This window comes from Narcine bancroftii, chromosome 6, assembly GCF_036971445.1.
Source record: "Narcine bancroftii isolate sNarBan1 chromosome 6, sNarBan1.hap1, whole genome shotgun sequence".
Lineage (NCBI taxonomy): Eukaryota > Metazoa > Chordata > Chondrichthyes > Torpediniformes > Narcinidae > Narcine > Narcine bancroftii.
The window spans coordinates 917165-930616 of NC_091474.1; the positions used below are offsets into that span (position 1 = coordinate 917165).

The 13452-nt window shown below is 44.9% G+C and overlaps 1 protein-coding gene across 3 annotated transcripts in view; it reads left to right on the top strand.

The window, feature by feature from the left end:
- nfatc2a (nuclear factor of activated T cells 2a) overlaps window positions 1–13452 on the top strand; it is a 157557-nt gene that overhangs the window by 10801 nt on the left and 133304 nt on the right. For 2 of the 3 annotated variants that reach the window (XM_069883605.1, XM_069883606.1), the window contains exon 1: window positions 12273–12617. The exons of the other annotated variant lie outside the window; for it this stretch is intronic. In XM_069883605.1, coding sequence (XP_069739706.1) covers window positions 12515–12617 — 103 coding nt within the window. In that variant the 5' untranslated portion in view covers window positions 12273–12514. Of the gene's footprint in view, window positions 1–12272; window positions 12618–13452 lie in introns of those variants that run through there. 3 annotated transcript variants of the gene reach the window in all.

Below are 13452 nucleotides of genomic sequence, written 5' to 3' on the forward strand. Positions count from 1 at the left end.
TGCAATAGATTTGAGCAATTTTCCCTTCATTCTTCTGAGGCTTGGATGTGGCCTTATGATTCTTCCAGAGGCTGAATGTTTCTCTTGTGTCTTGGTGACCACAAACAGACGCAGTAGTCAAATGCATGGTCTGAATAATAAATTAAACAGTTTGAGCTGGATTTCCTCTGATTCATGCTCCCCTCTTTTGGCAGTACAGTTAACATTGCTATGAAATGACTGTTTCATGAGGTTTATCCATGTTCATTACCAACCATTTGCTTTTTTTGACTCCAAAGTTAAATTAAAAATAATCTGCTGAAGCTAAATCAATCATTAGATAAATCCACACGACAATAAAGTGGTTACCATTTATGACAATGTTATTTTAATCATTAATAAAATATTCATTCCACATAGGTAAAATATTGAGTGCCTTGTAGATCTCTCTTCTTCTGGCTCTCCATCCCACAGGATGATGATGGTTCCTTTCATTCAGTTTGTGGGGTTTGATATGAGGATACCCCACTCCTCAGAAAGGAACAACGGGTGTGCGAATGGATTTTGGTGAGTTGGGGTTTCACAGGTCCAGACCCACCCTCTCGACATCCCCTCCCAGATCCAGTGGCATGGTGAGGTCCAAGTCAGCTAGGGGAAGTTCTGTTGCAGCGAATGAAACAGGGGATGATGCCCTTTGCACATTTCACATCATGTGTTTGCTCGATGGCTATGAGAAGGTTGGTCTGCTCTTTGACAGGTCTTGCATTTCATCCTGCGGGGTGTCTAGCCACTCTCCGCACCAGGCAAACCTGGTGGGGAAGCCGTTTTAGTTGCCATGCAAGAGATTACATGGTTACATGGTACCAGTGGCTCTCAGGTGAGTGACCTTTTGGAAGGCCATGATAGGAGCTATTGCAGGATTATATGTTGATAAAGCACATGGTTTTACTTCATTAAATCTCAGCATAAGCCTTACAAACATTTAAGATTCTTAAGCCTCGATGCTCTCAAGGTTGTTGCAAAGATCCCTGAACCTGGTAAATGATTTGATTGTGTGCTTACATACTAGAGAAGCCGATTTGGATTTTTCAATGCAGCCTCTTCACTTTTGGAGACTTGATAGCTTGGAGAGTTTAGAGAGTATTGACAGTTTCTCTATTTGTCAAGCAAAGTGAGTGACCAACAACATGCTCAGTCACTGTCTAAGGACCTGCATAAGTCTTCAGTTTAAATCCAAATTGAAGAAAAGCCTTATCCATTGCGGCAGTTCATAATTCACTGTGGATGTTCACTAACGCACGCTAAGGAGGCTACAAGGACAGTTTGCTTTGGGAAATAGAATTTCATGCTGGTCTGGCAAGGAAGCTTCTCTTACTTTGAACAGAATGGTGGAGTTTGGAGAGGAATGGAGATTTTAAAGTTACGAGCTTTTTGTTTAACATCATTTTTACGGCTCAGTTTAAGCAATGTGTCTCCCATGATTACATTGCATTATGTAAAGAAATAAGAAAAAGTCTAAATGCAATAACAGAGTGAGAAAGGCTTTAAGATATTAAACAATTCCTTTTGAATTCATGTCCTTCAAGCAGTGCAAAATCCTACATTTGGTGAAGAGGTATTGTCAACAAAATTAACCTCTTGGAGACCTCAAATATCATTTCACAGACTTCATTTCACGTGATATGAAGGACAGGCAGCGGTCTCCAATGCTTACCAACTCGACAATTTAATTCTACAAGCACTTATATTTATACAGAGAGACAAAACGACCTTTCTCAGAAGTTATGATTACATCATGGAATAAAACCATTGCAAACTATATCTAGACCTTGATTACAAATTTTATTAAAACCTTAGTTTAGTCTAATTATCAGAAAAAAACACATCATGAAGCACTGTTAGTGGCCTTGATGAGAGTTAAGGTTACAACTTGCCTTCCAAATAATATTTCTCACTGACCTCAAATAATCAGATGCAGGTGCTGTATTAAGAGGAGATGTTTGCCAATTATGTTAGAGTTTAATGTCAACCCCTCCCCCTCTGCATGATTTTTTCCCCCCGCAGGTATTATAATGTTGCCTAACCCATGATGTACAGATATTGACAATTTCTGGATAATAATTCTGCAGAAAAATGGCTTCTATCAATAAGCTAATTTGTACTGTAAAATATAGTAATGTGGCGGTACCGCCATTAGGCAGGTGAACTGGCCCCGCTTGTCACGCTCACGGCGGAGCAGCCGGCCAAAATGGTGCTGTCGGGGGTTTCCTCCTGACCTCGGCACTGGGCTCAGAAGCCTGCACTTGGGGACCCACGTGACGCCCCAGTGATGTCATGGCCCCCCAGCGCGGTTCTCAGCCAGGTTCAGGCTGGGAGTATAAGACCAGCCAGACAGCCTTCAATAAATCAGTTTTTGCTCACTGAACTCAACCTGTCTGGTTGTGCGATCCTTCAGTTAGCAGTGTAGCCGCCGCTACAATTGGTGACCCCGAAAAGTTCAAATGTCTTTGAACCCAACATTAACGACTCTTCGATCAACGCTATAGCCATCAAGCTCCCTGACTTCTGGGTTCAGGAGCCAGAGACCTGGTTCAGCCACACAGAGGCTCAGTTTCACCTCCGCCAGATTTAATCGGATTTGAACAAGTTTTACCACGTGGTCGCCGCCCTGGACCAGGCCACCGCCAAATGAGTGCTGAACCTCATACAGCATCCACCCGTGGAAAATAAGTACTGGACCATCAAGCGAGTGCTCACCGGCTCCCTCGGCCTCTCCAGGCCCAAGCATGCTGCTCGGATGCTGCACCTCGACGCCTTGGGGGACAGAACTCCAATCGAGTTGATGGACGAGATGCTCGTGCTCATGGGCGATCACACCAACTGCCCACTCTTCGAGCACATCTTCCTCAGCCATCTGCCTGAAGACATCCGGACGTTACTGTCCCAGGAAAGCTTCGTCGACCCTAGGAAAGTCGCTCAAAAGGCTCAGGAGCTATGGCTCAAACGATTCCCGGAGGGCTCAGCAGTCAGAAAGGTTATGAGTCATGGGCATGACCACGCCAAGCCTTCCTCTAGTGCTGCGGTGGGACACCTGGGTCCTGCAGGGGCCTCAAAGAGCATAGCCAGAAGCAAGTCATCCACTTCAGGCCTCTGCTTCTTCCACCAGTGCTGGGGAGCCAAGGCTCAGAAGTGTCGTCAGCCCTGCTCGTTCCAGGGAAATGAGCAGGCTGGCCGCTATTAATGGCTGCGTCGGCTGGCCAAGAACACAGCCTTCTCTACCTGTGGGATTCAGTAAGCGGCTGACGCTTCCTCGTCGACACTGGGGCCCAGATCAGTGTCATCCCGGCCACAGCCATCGAGTCCCAGAACCAGCCTTGAGGACCTCCCCTGCGTGTAGCCAATTCAACGAAGATCCGAACGTATGGAGACAAGACCATCCACTTCCAGATCGGCCAGCGGAAGTTCTCGTGGAGGTTCACCGTTTCATCCCTTCAAACCACCATCCTGGGTGTTGACTTCCTCCTCACCCATGGACTCCTGGTCGACATTCGATGTAGGCGACTGATAGATGCCCGTTCCTTCCAATGCGTTTGCCTCAATGCCTCCCGCACAGAGCAGCCGCAGATGGCCACGGTCAGCACGCCCAAGGACGAGTTTCAGTGTATCCTGGACAAGTTCCCATCCCTCCTCAAGCCGCAGTTCTCCGCCGCCTCACCACGCCATGGGGTGTTTCATTACATCCCCACCCAAGGCACACCGGCTCCTGCCGGATAAGCTCCAGATAGCGAAGGAAGAGTTCTCGCATCTACAGGAGCTGGGGATCATTCGATACTCCGACAGTCCTTGGGCCTCACCACTCCACCTGATCCCGAAAGCCTCCAGTGGCTGGCACCCCTGCGGAAATTATCGATGGCTTAATGATGCGACAGTACCTGACCATTACCCAATCCCTCACATCCAGGACATTACGGCCAGCCTGCATGGTGCGAGGGTATTCTCCAAGGTCAACCTGGTGCACGGGTATCACCAAATCCCGGTGCACCCCGAGGAAATTCCCAAAATGGCCATCATCACCCCCTTCAGCTTGTTCGAATTTCTACACATGCCGTTCGGGCTCATGAATGCCGCCCAGACCTTCCAGTGCCCTATGGACACAGAGGGCAGGGATTTGAATTTTGTATTCATTTACCTGGACAACAGCCTTGTCGCCAGCAGAGACCAGGCACAACACAAGTCTCATCTGCACACCCTCTTCTCCCGACTGGCCGATTTCGGCCTAACTATCAATCCGACCAAGTGCCAGTTCGGGAAAGAGTCCATGCAGTTCCTGGGCCATACCATCATGGCTGAAGGAGACACACCTGCCGTTACGAAGGTCGCTGTAATCAGAGAGTTCCCATGCTTGGACAACCTCAAGGGGCTACAGGAGTTCGGGGGTATGGTCAATTTCTATAACCGTTTCATTCCAGGCACTGCGTGCTTCATGCAGCCACTCTTTGCTCTCATTGCGGCCAAAGATAAGACACTCGCCTGGACTCCAGAGGCCAGCAGGGCATTTGAAGCCATAAAAGATACCCTCGCGAAGGCTAGCCTACTCATCCACCCACGCATCGACCTGCATATGGCATTCTCCATCGATGCCTCTGCCACAGCCATCGGCCCGTCCTGGAGCAGCAGGTGAACGGACAGTGGAAACCACTGGCATTCTCTAGCCGACTTCTTTGCCCACCAGAGCGCAAGTATAGCACTTTAGATCGTGAGTTGCTGGGCATGTACCTGGCGGTGCGTCATTTCCGCTATTTCTTGGAGGGGAGGCCTTTCTCCATTTTTACTGATCATGAACCCCTCACTCAGATGCTCACTATGGCGAGAGATCCCTGGTCGGCCCGCCAACAGCGTCACCTCTCCTTCGTGTCGGAGTTCACCACCGATATTCGGCACAAGGCGGGGAAAGACAACGTGGTCATCAACGCACTTTCATGACTGGCCATTTGCGCGCTTACACCTGGCCTCGACTTTGATCAGTTCGCCCGGGACCAGAAGTCCGATGAGGAGACGCGGGCCTTCAGGACTGCAATCATGGGCCTGCGGTTCCAGGACCTCCCGACTCCTCACGGTGAGGGCACCATCCTGTGCGATGTCTCCATGGGCACCACGCGACCAGTGGTTCCCCAGCAGTGGCGCAGGCAAGTCTTCCACCATATCCATGACCTTTCCCACCTTTCCTTCAGGTCCACGGTCCATATGGTGGCAGAACATTTCGTCTGGCACGGGCTTCGGAAGCAGATTGCGGACTGGGCCAGAACCTGCACCCATTGCTAGCTTTCCAAGGTTCACAGGCACACCAGAGTGCCCGTACAGGATTTCAAACACGTCCGGGAATGGTTCAGCCACTTTTTCACAGTGGTAGATCGCACCACTCATTGGCCTGAGGCGATCCCGATGCCAGATGCCTCCACGGACTCCTGCTCCCAAGCGCCTTTGAATGGTTGGGTTGCCCAGTTCGGCATCCCGAACCACCTCACCAGTGATCGGGGGGCCCAGTTCATCTCTGCGCTCTGGGCACAGCTTGCCAACAGGCTGGGGATCGAGCTACATCACACCACGGCCTATCACCCACAGGCCAATGGGCTAGTCAAGTGATTGCACCGCCACCTTAAGTTGGCATTTATAGCCCGCCTCACTGGCCCTGACTGGGTGGACGAGCTGCCTTGGGGGCTCCTGGGCATCTGCTCGACACCCAAAGAACACCTACAGGCATCATCAGCCGAGCTGGTCTACGGTGTACCGCTAGCCCTACCCGGTGTGTTTGTCAATGCACCTCACAACCCCCAGCAGTCACCGCACGGTCTACTTCCCCACTTCAGGGTCCATTTGGACTCCTTCAGACCCCCACTGCTGCCCAGACACGGCACACGGGCCTCTTACGTCCCCAGTGAGCTGTACTCCGCAGAGTACATTTTTATCAGGCGGGGCCCATCCACAGCACCTCTACAAAGACCATACGAGGGGCTGTACAAAGTCGTCCAGCGTTCAGGATCCACTTTCACACTGGACATCTGTGGTAAGAGGAAACTGTTTACGGTGGACAGGTTAAAGCCAGCCCACCTCGACCCCACCGAACCAGTAGTTGTGTCTCAACCCATGAAGCGAGGCCGCTCGGCAAAAAGGACATTGGTGTCGGTTCTGGGGGGGGCGGGGGCTGTGTGGCGGTACGCCATTAGGCAGGCGAACCGGCTCCGCTTGTCACGCACGCGGCGGGGCAGCCAGCCAAAATGGCGCCATCAGGGGTTTCCTCCTGACCTTGGCACCAGGCTCAGAAGCCCGTGCTTGGGGACCCACGTGACGCCCCGGTGATGTCGGGGACCCCCAGCGCGGTTCTCAGCCAGGTCCGGGCTGGGAGTATAAGACCAGCTAGGCAGCCTACAATAAATCAGTTTTTGCTCATTGAACTCAACCTGTCTGGTTGTGCGATCCTTCAGTTAGCAGTGTGGCCGCTGCTACAGTATGTTTTTTTAAAATTTATCATTATTGTTCTATGCAATATTTTTCAAATAGAAACAAATCATCTCTGTTTTGTGAGTACCCCAAGTGAAACTACTTGTAAATGTGTTGATCTCAAAAATGCCTACAATTTATTGCTCTCAACAAGAATATTGAATATGCTATAGTTTATGAGACAAAATTAAATTAGAAGTGGTACATGTCAATAAAGTGAATTCATTGAATAACCATGCTTAATTACACTGGAGATCATTTTCACATTTACTTTTAAATGGTGTATTGTGCAAACGAAAGCAATCTACTCTTGGTTTGAAACGATACAAATCCATCTGTTGGAAGATGCTTTCAAAACGATGAACATGAGATGATGAATATCAGGCCAAGAAATTGTTTATTCAAAGGCCTGTCATTGGGAATTTCAGTCACACAAAAAGATCAAGAAATAAACTGAACTGATATTACCTCACATCCTTCCTGTGCTCCGATAAGTTTTGGTCTTGTGATGTTATGAGGATGGTGTTTGATGGTGGGGAGATGCCTTGAGTAGACGGGAAGGTTGAATGAGAGCTTGAAGGTTAAGTAATGGCCTAAGTGAGAACTGTCTTGATAGGACAAGAAGTTAAATAAAATCTGACCCAAGACATCCATCTTTTTTGCTGGGTTCCTGATCCCTGCACCTGCAGAGGGAGATCCTTTTTAAGCAATAAAGGCCCTTTTCTGTAAAAGTGAGCACCTGCTGTCCATGAGCCACATCTCTCTGATCTATTTTCTTAGAAGTGGTGTCCAGGCAGGTGTGTCATTAGATACATCCCATGTGGTTCCTGCGTGTATTAGTTGCAGGGCAGACAGATTAATTAGAATAGGTGGGTGTCAATAAGTCAGATCTAGACTACAGCTTCAGAATTTCCATCAAAGTTCTCTGCACAATCTCCACTTGCATTGGAGAATGAATTTCACAAGCAACTGAAATATTCACAAAGGGAAATCACAGTCTTTGTGGATCTCACAATAAGTCTACAGTTTTCCTTTGTGAATGAATTTTCATTCAATTGAATCATGTCGTGCGCAGAAACACGGTCCTTCATGCAGTGGCTCCCAGACAATACTGATGACTGGCTTTCAGGCAACAGTTGCTGCACTAGCTGAGTATTATTAACCCTTTCAATGTCAGGCTGAAAAACAGGTATACTAACTGATGTTGACACAGAAATAGATCAAATACTAATGGTTCATGGTCTCAAATTAACAATGGATGTGTTGCAAAAATCCAGATACAAATAAGAGAAGCATTCATCTAATCATATTATTTGGAGAAACCTTAAATTGTGCAATTGTAATGCATGATGTTACCAGAAATACAGAGTTAAAGTTCTCCCTGGTAACCATTCAATGTTGTTAGTGGCCTGTTTTGAAGTTCTTTGCTTTGGAAATATAAATTTTGTGAAGGGTTTCAGTTAAAAAATTGAAGCCGTTAAATGGATCTTGTTTATTTGTATTTAAGATGCAGATTTTTATTTTCTACTATTTATGAATAAAGACTTCACACCTTAATGGATTAAAAATTCTTGCACCTCATTTTTAAATTGTAGTATCTGTTAATGTGAATGGAAAAACCGCAATTTAAAGACTTCTCTTTAAATTGATCAACTTGTATTTAACATCCATTAAAATGCACAGCCTTGGATGTGTTGACTTGGTCACATACATCGCTGAAACAAGCAGAGGTGATCGTTATTTATTCAGGGTGTGGAATCAGTAAGAAGGTGAATTTCCTTTCTGAACATTTGGGCAAATAAGATAATTCTCCCATAATGGACTTAATGATTGCTTTGTACAGACTGCTCCATTAGTACATAATTATGACAAATTAATGTAGGTTTATATTTCCTGGGAAATGGAGACAGCGAAAAAACATTTCATTGGGGATCTTTATGGAAACATGCACCTGCATTCATCTGCTTGATTCTAGTTTATTGCTCCAATAAATCAGGTGACATTTGTCATTATTAAAAGCTTTGAGTTAAGAGGAGGTTTCTGAGCAAATTTGTCTTACTAAGATATTTTGGGTTCAACAATGCTGTAGACTCTCGTGTGTTTATCTTTTAAAATAGAAGTCTGTCTCTTGCATATCAGCTAACACAAGGTACAGGTATAATAATTTTGTGATTTGAATAATTTTGTCTCTTCTGCATGTTTCATCACCTACAATTCTTCCATAGACAGACTGAAAGCACTTTAGTGAGATAAATTAATAAACTGTTTCTTTTAAATACAGAAAATCGACTTTGAGGTGAGAGTTGAAATCATATTAGATTTGTTTTCTTCGAACACCCTTTATAATTTGCACAGAATCAAATGAATCATGACACGCCTAACAATTCATTTTTATCTCCCGGCCAGGAATCTAGCGCTGGCGAGTTAAGATTTATGTGACTGAAATCTTCACACAGCGTACTACATTGTCCGCGCGCCACAATTTCCACTTTCTTTGCAGTATTTGTCAGAAAGGATTTCCAAGTTTTTTGTTAGTTTGTATTTCTCCGTTTCCCCTCCTCTTCCAGCAACATCTCCAATACTGCATCTTAGATGCCTCAGAGTCCATGCAGTGCCATTTCTGCATTGAGTTCCAGGATGTCTGCCAGCTTCATTTATGCCATAATTTGCCTCTTAAAGCTACAGAGTGGCATGAAGTGGTGATATCCACTCATCAGTGTTGGCCCACTGCAGAGCATCATGGTTGATTAGACAGTGTAACGTTGGTGGACTTTGCATTGGAAGCAGTGATGGACAACTTTGCACTCAATGTCACCAAAGCTAAGAAGCTGATTGTTGACTTCAGGAAAGGAAAGCCAGAGGTATACGATCCAGTGATCATTGGGGGATCAGAGGTGGAGAGGGTGAGCACATTTAGGTTCTTGGGAGTCACTCTATCAGAAGATCTTTCCTGGACCCAATGCACCAAATGCATCATGAAGAAAGCACGTCAACGCCTCTACTTCTTCAGGAGTTTGCGGAGATTTGGTATGACACCAGAAATTGCTACAGAGGTGTGGTAGAAAGTGTTCTGACCAGCTGCATCACAGTCTGGTATGGGAACGCCAATACCCCTGAGCATAAAGTCCTTCAAAAGATAGTGGTCACAGCCCAGGACATTACAGGCAAAACCCTCCCCACTATTGAGAACATCTACAGGCAATACTGTTGTCAGAGAGCAGCAACAATCATCAAGGATCCACATCACCCAGCACATGCTTAGTTCTCACTGCTACCATCAGGAAAGAGGTGTAGGTGCCATAAGACTCGCACCACCAGGTTCAGGAACAGTTGCTACCCCTCCACCATCAGACTCCTCAACAACAAACTCAATCAGAGACTCATTTAAGGACTCTTGCAATTTACTGATTTTTTTTTCCTCACTCTGTATTGCACAGTCAGTTTGTTTAAATTTCTTTATTTGCTTGCATGTGTACATGGAGCACAGTTAAATGGTGATTCTGCCTCAATGTTGGAAAAGAAAATCTCAGGGTTGTATGTGATGTTATGTACGTACTCTAACAATAAATCTAAAATCTAAATGGCTGACTAATGACACCAATGCATGTGAACCAGCTGCTATGTTAATAAATTCAAAAGTCTGATACATGTACATCCATTTGTTCCTACAAATCAAGAAAATGTCAGCCCCAGCAGGCAGTGATGAGTGACCATTTTAAATGAAGCTCAGAGGTCCCACAAAAGGCAAATGGCCCTACTATATTTTAAAACCGTTCAACGATGGCAGTGGCTACGAGGGATTACAAATTCTGGGGGAGCAGTGGATGGCACAGGAAGAACAACTCCCCCACCCCCCCCCCCCCCCCAAAGAAGGAGAAGCAGAGGAGGTGACTCTATAGGATGGTATCGGCAAGGGGTTCAGCAGCTGAGGGACCCATACCCATACAGGCTCTGGGCAACTTGCACAGGGCTACGGGATGCTGGAGTCTGGCTCGTGGGAACCAGGTATCATAAGCAGGATTCAAGAGGGTGGCGAGGGCAAGAAGGGCCTTGGGCACTGAAGGCTTCCTGATTGTTTTGGAGGTTTGGACTGATGAATAGAGCAGGAGTTTGTGCGGTTACTAAACATCGTGCCCAGTGATGGTGCCTTGTACTTAATAGTGTAACACTGAAGTTGTGTGATTGTCAAACTGGCATAGCAGCAGGTTTTTAATGTGAGCTTGTGCAGCAAATCATTGCATTGTGCAATATTAAACATGACTTTAAAAACTCAGCAAGCTTGGAGATTCCTTAACTCCAGAAGAACATGAGCAAAATCATCTCTAACTTTTACATGTGATTCAATGAATCTCATCAAAAAGTTGATTTTTTAATCCAATTTTGTTGCCAAAACTATCAGTTAATTTTTCTTGTCAGTCTTTCACAGCTATTTTTCCCCCTAAAATGAAACCATAATGACCACTTCCTGGTTACATGGGGACACTGCAGAAACTTGAACGAGCGCTTCCTGATGTAAGTCTCCTTAGGAATGCACTGAATAACGTTATTTCCTGCACAACATTCTTTTTGGAGCCTTCAGAGGAATTTGATACACTTTATCCTGGGAGTTCCCATTATTGGGCACATTTGGTATAACTGGGCTTTAATCCTGCATCTCTAGACTAGGCTGGCTCTCAGGCCTATGCCTGCCCATTCTGCACTAAGTCCTGACTCCACCTCCCTTCATGTTCTACAACAGCTTTGATCTCTCATCCAAGAGTTAGATAAGACTCTTGTGGGTAACGGAGTTAAGGGTTATGGGGATAAGGCTGGAAAGGGGTACTGATGGTAATGATCAGCCATGATCTAAAATGGCGGTGCTGGCCCGACGGGCCAAATGGCCTACTCCAGCTCCTATTGTCTATTGTCTATCCTCTGGGCCTCCAGACACTGGTTCTCAGGTGCCAAACCATCACATCCTCTGTATTCATAGTTCCAGTCTCACATTTATTATTTCTTACCACTCACTGATTCTGCTTGCTTGCATCTGTCTCTCAATCACCCCTGCACTTTCTCAGCAAACTCACACCATACCCTTTCTAAAATGCTGTGCTCTGATTCTCAAAGCTGGGCCTCATGATAGAGCATTGGGCTGCACACATTTTGTGCTGGAAGAGTGCAAAGCCTTGGGCATAACAGGTTTTCAGTGGAGGACAGCTGGTTCCTCAACTGGTCTGTTGGTTCCCTGGGTCTGCATCCACTGTGTTGCTCAGATTGGAAACTATCCCTACTTTCTTACAAGGATCTCAATTGTTAACACAGACATAAAACCAAAGTTCAGTGTTTAAGATAAACATGTGTGGGTTGAGCACCTTACTACAATTGTAAATATTTAAACAGATTGTTTTCAATATATATGTTAAGCAAATAGTACAAACTCTTTAACAGGAACTGCCCATGGTATATTTAGACAGAGTTAATGGCTCACATCAGTTGTTGAACAGCAAGTGTTACTTTATTGCATCATTTCAGTGATAACTGGATTATTTTGCTCATTTATTGTGTTCCTTTCTTAACATTGAAACAATCTACACAATACAATTTAGAAGTCCACGTGTAGAAATTTGAGATCACATTGTTTATTTTTAATTTAGCCCCTGCTGTGGTCTGTCATTAGGAGGTGTGTTCTACTAGTGCTGACTGAGTGAGTTGGGTGTCTGAATTTAAAGGATACACCCACTTCCTCACATTATAGCTGCAGCAGGAAGCAGCTCCTATTGAACTTGCAAATTTCGTAGCAGTGTCATTGAGCAAACCAGAGGGAGACACGCAACTGAAATTTGCCAAATACAGAGTAGCTTTAATATTTTGGGGTGGGGGGTGTTAAAACTTAGTTCTTCATTGACTGTTTGGCCATGCATTAACAATAATATCTGATGTCTTAATAAGGCACCATTCATTTTTTGTGCAGGGGAAAGTATAGTAAGGTTAAGTGCTTTTGATTTGTGAAATCGCCTTGCAATAACTTAACTGGCAAAAGTATAGCAGGTGGTGACAAATGAGCTTCATTTATAACAATCTAGACCAACAGGTCGACTCAGAGGAATTTGATTTTTCGGTACTTTTCGACAACAGCCACGATGAGGACTTCACCACAAAAGGTTTGTAAGCAATATTTATGTTATCTCATTAGAAAAAGAACATTACCATTGAAGACTTCTATTTTGCTGTTTCAATATCTGGCATAAAGGGAAAGCAATAATAAAAGCAAAATTCTCATGTCTCTGACCAATTTGTTTGAGAAGAGACTTCGCAAAATCAATTGAGATCCAAAAAAACATTTGTATCAACCCATAATGAGTCTATGGAAAGCAACAGGTATTGATTGAAAGTTTTTAATCTGTAAAACACTAAATATCTGTCTTACTAAGTATCCTACTGATCTTGGAACAGTAATCACAACTTTGTAATGTAACCTACCAGTTCCTCTATTGTAGTTGAATGTGATATTCAGTAAAAATGGTGGATGAAAGTAGATTTGTGGTAGTGCCTCACAATGTACTGCGGCCGACTCACGTCGGCAGTTTTGAAGCCATGGTTCTTTCAGGATTGCTAGCTTAAGTGTAGTTCCTTACTGATGGTTGCATACTTTTCTGGAGAGGAGATAGAATGTCTGATGGTTAGCGACCTGTCTTTCATTTTTTGGAAACAGATGTGTAACGATCCAACACATTACATGCCAAACTTTCTCTTAATTTGTCATTTTCCTACTGAAGTATGGTTGAAGTGAATGCAAATCTGAAAATTAAATTTTATACATCCAACAATTTTAGGTTTGAAGTGCTATTTGTAGACTGGAATGGATCAGGATTGAATGATATTAGATCCATGTTACTTTTTAAATTATTTTCAGGGTTGAGATTTTTTTTTTAATGTTTATTTGTTCCCCCCAGGAGATTAAATTGTTCTGAGTGTGTGACCCATTCAGGAATGGAC